This window comes from Alosa sapidissima, chromosome 21 (assembly GCF_018492685.1).
Source record: "Alosa sapidissima isolate fAloSap1 chromosome 21, fAloSap1.pri, whole genome shotgun sequence".
NCBI lineage: Eukaryota > Metazoa > Chordata > Actinopteri > Clupeiformes > Clupeidae > Alosa > Alosa sapidissima.
This window is the reverse complement of record NC_055977.1, coordinates 31,070,255-31,080,963: the sequence shown is the minus strand read 5'-3', so window position 1 is coordinate 31,080,963 and position 10,709 is coordinate 31,070,255. Positions and strand designations below refer to the sequence as shown.

The 10,709-nt window shown below is 38.7% G+C and overlaps 1 protein-coding gene across 1 annotated transcript; it reads left to right on the top strand.

Moving 5' to 3' along the window:
- Positions 1 to 551: 551 nt before the first annotated feature.
- fabp3 (fatty acid binding protein 3, muscle and heart) lies at positions 552 to 8,688 on the top strand. The gene is made up of 4 exons (XM_042076145.1): positions 552 to 706; positions 2,353 to 2,525; positions 7,269 to 7,370; positions 8,499 to 8,688. The coding sequence occupies exons 1-4, from the start codon at positions 634 to 636 to the stop codon at positions 8,550 to 8,552; spliced, it is 402 nt and encodes a 133-aa protein (XP_041932079.1). The 5' UTR covers positions 552 to 633; the 3' UTR covers positions 8,553 to 8,688.
- The last annotated feature ends 2,021 nt before the right edge of the window (positions 8,689 to 10,709 follow it).

Here is a 10,709-nt window from a genome sequence, read left to right as displayed (position 1 = left end):
CAGCGTGCAGAGCGGAGCTGGGCTGATTATTGTGCGGAGCTCAACGTTGTGAACTTCATACCGCCTCGTTTCCATTTGGCTGTCAATTTTGCCCGGAAATCCGACTGAAATTAAACGACGTGCCCTCTAGTGTTCAATGCAAAAACTGCATTTCGTCCGAAATCTATTGCAATTGTATAGCCTACCCAACGCCGAACCGCAAACAGAAAAAACGGAATCAGGAGCTTCAGATGATCCCGTAACGGCGTTTTCGCAAATGCACATTGCTGTGGGCCTATGTAAGCAAGGCTGACGACTGAGGTTGTGTATCAAACAGTTAATGTAGATTGTGTGTATTTAGGACCCCTCCTGTGGTGTTGCTTATGTGTTTGAATCACAACCCCCCCCCCTGTCTGTTCGCCTACTCTCTTCTAAGACAGCCTCTTACCCTCCCCCAATTTAGTGTTCTCTCTCCTGCTTCTATCTGCTGTTCCTCTCTCTAGCTCCTCCTACTGTCTTACACCGAGGCTGATGACATCACAAACAGCCGGTATGAATCAACCAGTGGTGTTCAAGTATCTCTGTGATGCTGTCTACCCCCTCTCTCTTTTCCTATCTCATTCTCCTCTCTCTGCTCTTGAAGTAAGTCACAACATGGCTGAAGCTTTTGTTGGCACATGGAACCTCAAGGAAAGCAAGAATTTTGATGATTACATGAAAGCCCTTGGTGAGTGTGTGTGTGTTTAATTGGTATGTTTGTGTGTGGTCATGATAAATGATTGAACATGGGTGTGCCTGCTGGTGCATGTGAGAGCACATGTGCACAAAGTGTGTATCTACAAGCAAATCCTCTAAATATAGATAAATGTACTATTTCTTATGCCTATGTGGATTTACATTGAATTTCAGTAAAGAACCCCCAAACAACCAGTGTTTGTGTGAGAGAGACTGCTGAAGGTGAAATGAGGTTCTCCTATAAAAAAAATTGAGTGCCTGGTTAACATACATACCACACACATATTGATTGCTTTTTGTTCCAGAGTGCTGTACCCACCTGCATTGACTTTTTAATGTTTATTATAAAGAGTATAATACAATTTTGTATGTATGTAAATAAAGGGCAAACCTTAAGATGAAATGCAGTCAGGGTAAGGGAGCAAGACACTATCCTTCTCGCTAGTCCTAATTTAATTTCTGATCCACATCACTGAAAAAGTTAACTTTTGACCAAACAAGGTCATTTGTTTTATGTATCCACAGTCTATTTTTGTCAGTGCTCGAAGTGGACTGGTACTCACCGGTACACGGTACCGGCACTATTACATTTTACTCTTAAGCATACCTGCACTTTTTCTTGCATACCGGCAATTCTCCTAAATTGCCGGTATTCTTTTCTGTCATCTCCAAAGGTGAGGTTCTGCGTGCCCTCTAGGGCAAATTAAGTAAACTACATTTCCCAACAGCGTGGCGCTACGTGACACTCACCTGTTCCCCCAAACTGTAGCATCTACTTGTGCAGCTTTCTATCGTCACAAGGAAACAAAGAGGCTACAGAATCATCATGGCACGGTATTTAAGTTGCTCTGACAGGAGGTAATATTAGCACAACTTAAAATGCCTACCAGCCTAGGACTGTGAATCGAAACACTCCAACACCGGCATAAGTAACATGTTCAAAAACTATTGCGTGTTAAGGGGAACACATCAAATTTAATTAAGCATTTGGGAACACACTGGATAAACTAAAAAGCAGAGGAATGTTTGATTAGGCTACTTGCCGTTGCTCCATGATCAGGCAGTGTGTGCATCCATGATGAGCTGTTTTAACGTTTAATAGCTAAACATCAGATAAGGCAAGTCATTTGCAATTAGAATTATGCCTAGAAGCAATAAAACTACAGATATAGATAATTCTGTGAAATACAGTTAAATTTCATGTACAAAATTGTCAATTGAAAAAAGAAATGTAATGTTTTCAACCATTGGTTTGGGCATTTTGTTCCCTTTATTTTCTTCTCGGAGTACACCAGCATGCTTTATATACATGCTAAAATCCCAAAATTTTCTTCTGGGGGAAGCCCCCAAACATGTAACCTTTTTCAGCCCTTCTCAGCTTTCAGGTTTGTAAATAAGCCTAAGGAGTAAACGCACTGTAATTCATCATCAGTATATTTTATTCACTGTAAAAATTAAGAATATATTAGCCTATTTGATGTCTCGCTACCACCTGATGCATTCGCTGATATCCATACATCATATGATACATGTGAATGATAAATACTGGTACCTTTTTTTTCTCCACTTCAAGCACTGGTTATTGTGTTTAAAAAGACAGCTTAGAAAAGTATGTGAGCAATTTCTTTTGTGTGTTAGGGGTGGGCTTTGCCACCCGGCAGGTTGGTGGCATGACCAAGCCCACCACCATCATCACCATGGAGGGTGAAATTATTACACTGAAGACTGTCAGCACCTTCAAGACCACAGAGGTCAACTTTAAACTGGGAGACGAATTTGATGAAACCACTGCAGATGACCGTAAAGTCAAGGTATGAGTATGAACACAAAATGAGCCATATAGGACATGAATAAATCAATGTATGCAAATATTTTCAATTGTGGTTGGGCATTTATCAACTTCAGAGTCAAACAAGCTCGAACAGTGATGCACACCTGGCAATAATAAGATTACTACTACTACTAAAAATTCTTCTTGAATTTTCCCTTGGGGATCAATAAAGTATCTATCTATCTATCTATCTATCTCTATCTATCTATCTATCTATCTAAAAATGGCATGGAATTCAAGTGTGCACTGTAGCTGGCTCGCCTTATTTGGATACAGAAATGAATGTGTTCGATAATGTTCCCATGATGCAGTAAGTGGTTTGCCGCTGCACTGAGCAAGGCTCTGCGCAAGTGGGATTTTGCCCACTTGCATGATGTTGCATGTGCTGCAGTCGAAGTTCAACCATGTTAAACTTTGACTGTGGTGCGCGGTATATCATAGCTAGTTTGCTCTGAGTCCAGCAACTGTGGAAATGTGACAAACATGCTTGGACAAAGACCCATGGTTATCTTACCATCCTCCATACTGTACGTGGGGGCAAGATAGGCAAAAAATTCCATAAGAACCACTTTTGGAGAGTTACAGACAAAAGTATCATCTTGGGGTCACCAAGTCCCCCAAAAAATCTCCAAAAGTGACCTCACTGCTAATAGATTATTTAGAGGGCATGCCAGGTAAAAGCCTGTCTAGGCATTTAATTACCAATGCAAACGGCAGGAGTTACTGAATGGTACAGTGACTTTGTCTGGAAGTGTGGTCTATTGTCAGATTAAATGAAAATTGTGCTCTTTGGCTAGAAACACTTTAGGCGTGTTTGGCATACATAGAATAGCAATACTGAAAAGAACCCCATGCCTAATGAGAATTATGGTGGAGGGGCTGTGCTATTGTGGGGCTGTTTTTATTCCCAAAGGCCTTGGAAACCTAATTAAGGTGCATGGATAATGAACACCAAGAAAAACCTGAACATTTTCAAAGGAAATCTGTCAATCTCTACCAATACACTAAAAGTTGGTCAATGAACCAAAACAAATGTCCAGATCAAAACCAAACAACAAAATCAAGCTTCAGACATTGCCATCTCAGTCCCCTGATCTAAACTCCATAGAATTATTATTGCCAAGTGTGCACAAGTGTAGACCTAGGAATCTGGACGATCTGGGGAGCTTGCTCCTCGGCCGTGGTGAGGGCTGGAGCAGTCGGAGGAAAGATCGGATGAGCCAATAATTCTGGAGGGTACTGTAAATTATAACGCCAGACTATGGATGTAAATATCTAACTTGGAAATGAGGTCCTATGTCCAAAATCCAAAACCATCCCTTTAAATTCAGGACCATTATTGCTCGTTTCAATGTAGGACCTTGCGGTCAGAATCTTTGTTTATTCAAAGTCTAAAGACAGTCCAAAGTAGCCTGGGCTATTCAAGGTATCAGTTTATCACACAATTTTTTTCCATCGTTTTGAATAGCCAATAACCTACTGGTGTTTGTTGTTGCAAAATCTGTGGAATCATTTTATGCAAGCAAACTGCATACAGAGGCATTCTTTATTGTTGAGGTCGGACATGATAATCATCCATACATCTTGATTTGTATTGTATTACCAAAGCTCTGCTGTGCTGCTTTTACAGATATATTTAACGATATCTTATTGCATTTCTTATCCAAACATCAAACTTGGCAGTGCACTTATTTGTGCCCAAACCTCATTAATTAAACGTTCCCCTCGGAACATTTTCACAGACCCAGCCAAACGTACCACCATGTACATTTTTGAGGTACAAACTGGCTGGGGGTGCTAAAGGCAGACATTCAGACATTGTTTACGTGCCCAGGGGAACGTGTCGCTAATGAGACCAGATTGGAACAAGACACCTGCCAAGTTTGAAATCAATCGGAGGAACAATTTGACAGATACTAATAACACACACACAAATACACACACACACACACACACACACACACAGACGTTCATTTAATGTATAGATAGATTTTCAGAGATCAGGTAAGAATCCTATACTAGTCAGTGCTGATTGGTTTCAGGCTGGTCAAGTGCTGAGCCTGAAGTCTAAGCGCATTATGATGCAAATAAGTGAAAAAATCTCCAATGGAGTGCAGTGCTCAGTGTGGTCAAACCAGGTTACTTGTTTCATGTCATTTTACAATGTCCTCTCAATCATAATTGTTACACATGTGATGTGTATGTTTTTCACCACAAGATTATTTTTCACCCCTCAGTTTTTGCATTTACTCTCGATTTCGGTATATGCGCTCATTTAATTCTTTATGCGCTTGCATAATTAAGTCAGCTAAATGACGCCATAACTTTGCCGTGCTATTTATCCAAATAAATCAACTCCATATGTGCGCACTATCACCCCCTTGACTGCGTTTTTAGCATTCTGCACTGCAGCACATCTACTTTACACTACTTGGCACACACATTTGTGAAAGCAGGACAGAGAGCATTGTTCTGTTTATAAGTTTGTCATTGTTTGCCTCTGGTGGTAGCTAGCTAGCTAGAAATCACTAAAGATTTAGCAAGCTAGCTAACTACCACAAGATTTGATTGATTCAAAAAACAAAAGGCATGGAGGGCTGAGGTAATTATTTCCTGTTGCTTACCTTTTGAGCAAGAGTTACTGTACTATGAACAGCTGCATTATACCATGGTGAAATATAAAAACAAGGATTTATGTTTATATAGCACACATACAGTTCGCACAACATTTATAAACCACAAAATGATAAGTGGGTTTAGTTTAAGCTTGACAAACCGTCTAACATTAATGGCCCGTTTGGCCTGGGCAGGTTGTCTAATGGCAATAAATCAAACTTCCTACTGAGGTGTTGATTTTGGATATAGGTCGGCCACCATATTCTTTTGTGATGGCGATCCAATGTGCCAGTATGTGTGCATCAGAGGCGGCTCCTTCACTGAGGAAAGGGAGGAACACCCCGCCTCAGACCCCAGCGGCTCGTGAATCCCGTCGTTTTCAATGGACAAGGGAGGAAGCTCCTACATTTAAGTAGGCGGGTCTAGCCAGAGGCTCTGGAATTTAGCGCCAACAGTGAACCAATGAGCAGCTAGCTGCTCTGCAAGAACGTTATCTGCGGTCATACAGTGAAGAATCTTGTGTTGAACGGAAAGCTTGTTTTATTGCTCGTGAAATAAAGAGTACAATGGTATCAGAGGACATTGTCCATCTTTTATACATTCAACTACAGTGCGAAGGTTAGGATCAAAGCAGCAGGAAGACCAGTTCCAAAAATTCATATTCCAAAAAAAGATGGTAAGGTTAGTGTACGCTACTGAATGCTACATAGTATGACAAATACTCATGGCTAACTGGTAGCACAGAAAACAATCGGCCTACTGCTGGCCTGTCACAAAACGTGGACAGTTCAGGGATTTGCTGATACAAAAAAATTGGATATTTATGTGTTATAATCATCCAAGTTATGCCTTAACTAAACAATTGTTAAATAATGTTATTTTTGTTAATATGTTCTTGTTTTCACCATTCTAACTGTATCTTTGAATGGTAACATCGTTAATGAATGATCCCATGATGCATTCCTTTAACGATGTCTTCAATGACGATCGCCTTTCGAGTATAAATTCCCAATTAGCTATTACAACCTTTAAATTATTGCGATTTGGCTTTAAAACAATAGCATGTTACAAATAACCACATGTAAGGTCTATTTTTAAAATGGTAAATAGTTACATGGTTTTATTTAACAAGTGTCTATTTTTAGTATAATAAACTTTTCTGTAAATGTATTACATTGAGCAAAACCTCCAGACTTTCCATAATTTTGCACATCTGGAAACAGTATTTCATAATTAGACCTACATATCTTTCCTGGCTTCCCAGACCTAAATTTACATTTATTTACATTTACATTTATTAATTTAGCAGACACTATTACCCAAAGTGACTTATATATTTCAATTATATTACAAAGTCCATTATCCCTGGAGCAATTTGGGGTTAAGTGCCTTGCTCAAATGCACAACTTTTCTGGCTACTGTATGCTAGCCTAGCTCCTTACATTACATTACTGAGAATGTCAGAACAGCTTTTATAGCACAACATTGCCAGTTAAAATACTACATAGTACTGCTTTTTTAAATGTGACTGGATAGGCGGCCTACATACTCTATTATTCATATATGCCACCAACACAATCACAACCTCACATTTGCTACCAACACCAATCAAGCACACCTTCCTTCCTCCATTATTTTTATAACCACCAGCCGCCACTGGTGTGCATGACAAACCATCACTGCCACTACCAAAATGACAAACCATCACTGCACATTTAAGACACTTTTCCTGAAATTATATTCAATTTTCAAAACTTCCAACTCTTCAATCAAAAACAAAAAGGCAAAAACCTGTTACTGCAGTGGGTAGGCTACTGCTCATGATTCCCCCCCCCCCCCCCCACACACACACACACACACAACAATGTGTTTACATGTACTGTACAAAGTGCTGCTGAAATTGTTTAGCCCATTAACACATTGTGCAAGGCTTTTCTATTCTCTATTTTCAGTCTTTTCTATTTCAAGCTTTCAGCCACTGAGTTTCAACCTTTCGCTGAATGTCAGTTTGAAATGATATGTCTGTATTCTGGCCCCATATATGTGAGGTATAATATATATATGTTTTCGATTCAACCCTTATTCATGTATGTGAATGTGTCTGTAGTCCTTGGTGACAATAGATGGTGGCAAGCTGGTCCATGTTCAGAAATGGGATGGCAAGGAGACGACTTTAGTAAGGGAAGTCAGTGGAAACACACTCACACTGGTAAGTGTTTAGTAAAGGACATGTAGGTTTGACGAGTTTAGTGTCTATTATCTTGACATATGTATGTGTGTGTTTGGCTCCTAGTTTCTGTTTCTGATGTTGAGTGATTGCTGTTTTCAATCTTCTTAATTGTTTTTCTGTGTTTAACAGCTCAATTGATAAATAAGGCTGAAAATTCACTTCTATTCAAAATAAAAACACAGCCTAATTAGATTTTCATTAGTGAAATATATGGGATTTAGTAGATAATAGTTTTCTGCTATTGTTACGCTGAATTAACATGGTTTTGAAAAATGGCTAGCCTATTACATGAGACAATGCACTTTTGACACAGTTGCTATGTTAAAAAATAAATAAATAAATAAACAAAGTAATACAGAAACAAATGGAGAACTCGTAAGTCATGCTAAGCATGCAAACACTTCCATGCAGAGAATAATGCACATCTGGAGATGGCCATTGTGAAATGTGGGCCAAATGTTGTTGAAAACCATAGACAGTATGGTGGAGATTACTGCAGCTTTAATGGTATATGAAATTTACCATTGAAAAATATTAAGCCCAAACACCTCCAAAGGTCGGACAAAAACTGTTGGTGTCTATTTTGTGACATCCTTCTAGTTCACAAGTACTTGTCTCCATACTGGGATCTCTCATTATTTTAAGGTGCAGTCATTGATTTATATTTAAATTTATTAGCAGATGCTTTTGTGCAAAAAAGTATATTATATTTTAACCAAGGACCAAACGAAGCACATGAGGGGTAGCTCACCCCTACACCCACACAGGGTCTCGTTTTTGTTTGGGGGACAGACTGCCCCCACTTTGTTTGTTTCCAGTTTTCGGAACCTGGGCTGCCTACAAAGAACGGGTTTGTTTTACAGTGTACTCATGGAATGGGCAGCTAGCGGATGTGAGGAGATGATTGCTGAATACTGGATAGTCTATTTGTTGCATTTTCCACAGCCAAATAACTAAATATCAAGAGTAAAACAAGATTTAACAAATGTCTGTGCTTTGTCTTTGATAAAATGATCATCTGCTGGGACTATAAAAGCATAAAAGAAATATGAATGTTTTGCTGCATCACACATATTCATACTAATTACTTTTATGTTATTCTTGCAGACATTGACACTGGGCGATGTTGTGTGCACGCGCTCTTATGTGAAAGCAGAGTAGAAGAAGACCTACGTCCCTTCCTAACTACACTACTGAACAGGCTTTTTGTGTTCAGCTGAAAATATGTCTGATACCTGCATACTTGCTCTGTATACCTGCCCATTTATTTTTAATAAATAAGTTACAATGATTTTTACATCAAGCTCTAATATTGTCTCTACAGTATTTGTACTTTTAATATACTTTTGTGTGTTTGTGTAACAGATGTACAATATTTGGCAGTCTTTCAAGCATGGCTCTTAAAGAGCCATGCAAGCATGGCTCTTAAAAGGCTGATAAGGTGGGTAAACTATATCTCAGAACAATGTCTGGATATATACATAACCACTGATTATTCTTACAAAAATAAAGGCACTGTAAGGCCCAATGCCTATCTGATAATGTAGTGAAGAGTAATTTGTGGATCCACAACGTAATTCTGATCGCTTCAAAATTCAAATTGTTCTTCCATGGCACATATCGACACCCCTAAATTGGCCTGGTGTAGTACATCAATTGATTAACAGTTGGTAGGTGTCCTGAATATTTTTATTTCAGTGAACACAGGGCATTTCACAATCAAGCATTGACACTGGCCATATCACAATCAAGCATAAATGGGTTGAATAATTAAAAGTTGTTTTGAAATCAAGTCATTCTTTCTCACCAAATCACAATTATTTGACCATACTTTATTAGTTTTTCTCAATTGCTAAAACATGCATATCGTTTTTTCAACTGCCTGCATTGTGTTTATATTTACATTTTTTAATTTAGCAGATACTTATACCCAAAGCAACTGACAACATTGAATAATATTCCCCCGTAGCATAGCTCTTCTAAAGGACTGGTGAGGTTTGTATTTTTTACTTTTGGAAACTTTATACTTTTTGAGATATTAACGAAATTTTTTCCCATAGACTTGCATTGGCAAATCAAACATCAATATAGCCGCAAGCGGCAATGGCGGGCCCGAGCACCTCCGGTCTGCAACCCGCGACATTTCGGAATCCAACAAAGCGCTGATGCGGTGCATTTGTGAAATGCAAATATTTGATGCGTGTGATATTTGTTTTTGTATTTTTTTCTGGCACATATACTTGCTTGGCCAGGTGGGAGCGCAATGCAAGGCAGGCCCATGGGGTGTCATTATAATCATAATATATATTAACCTGAGAAATTTCAGACTATTCATTTTAAGCAAAGAACATTTCTGATGCCCTTTTTGGTTGGCCAGATGGTGGCGCTATGTTAGCCATGGAAATTACACATGTGAATATCATCAAAATAATGATATTTAATTAACATTTTGTAAATAAATTCCAAAAACTATTCTGACTTTGGCCAGCTGTTGGCACTATGCCAGACAGGCATATTGGGTGTTTGGATGTCATACTCACCTAATCTGATTAATCTGATCCATCTGATTGTGATATCCAACAGACGTGGAAAAAACACATTCCTTCTCTTGCCAATTGGTGGCACTATGCAAGGCATGTTAATAAGACCTATGAATATCATCATCATGATATCTAATTTTGTGTAAAATTTCAGATCAATCAGTCAAAGCATTGAACATTTTTCGCACATTTCCTGATTGGTCAGATGGTGGCGCTATGCTAGGCATATGAATTACACATGTGAATATCATCACAATAATATCCAATATTTTATAAAGTTTTAGATGAATCAGTTAAGGCATCATCCATTTCTGGCACATTTCCTGCTTGGCCAGGTGGTGGCGCTATGCCAGACAGGCCCATTTGGTGTCTGGGTGTCATCATAATTTCTATTAACCTGAGAAAATTCAGACCATTCATTCAATGCACTGTGACTTTATGACACATTTCCTGTTTATATGGTGAGATATTGAAACCATAATATATTACAACATATCAGAGAAATTTCAGACCATTCATTTTAAGCAAAGAACATTTCTGATACACTTTTTGGTTGGCCAGATGGTGGTGCTATGTTAGGCATGGAAATTACACATGTGAATATCATCACAATAATGATATCCAAATTTTTTGTAAACGTTCAGATCAATCACTTAAGGCATTGTCCATTTTCTGGCACATTTCCTGCTTGGCCAGATGGTGGCGCTATGCTAGGCCTGTGAATTACGAATGTGAATATCATCACAATAATGATATCTGATATTTTATAAAGTTTCAG

Coding starts and splice junctions, on each gene's coding strand:
- fabp3 (XM_042076145.1), top strand. CDS start 634: ATGGCTGAAGCTTTTGTTGGCACATGGAACCTCAAGGAAAGCAAGAAT. Junction 707..2,352: donor TGATTACATGAAAGCCCTTG/GTGAGTGTGTGT, acceptor TTTGTGTGTTAG/GGGTGGGCTTTGCCACCCGG. Junction 2,526..7,268: donor CAGATGACCGTAAAGTCAAG/GTATGAGTATGA, acceptor ATGTGTCTGTAG/TCCTTGGTGACAATAGATGG.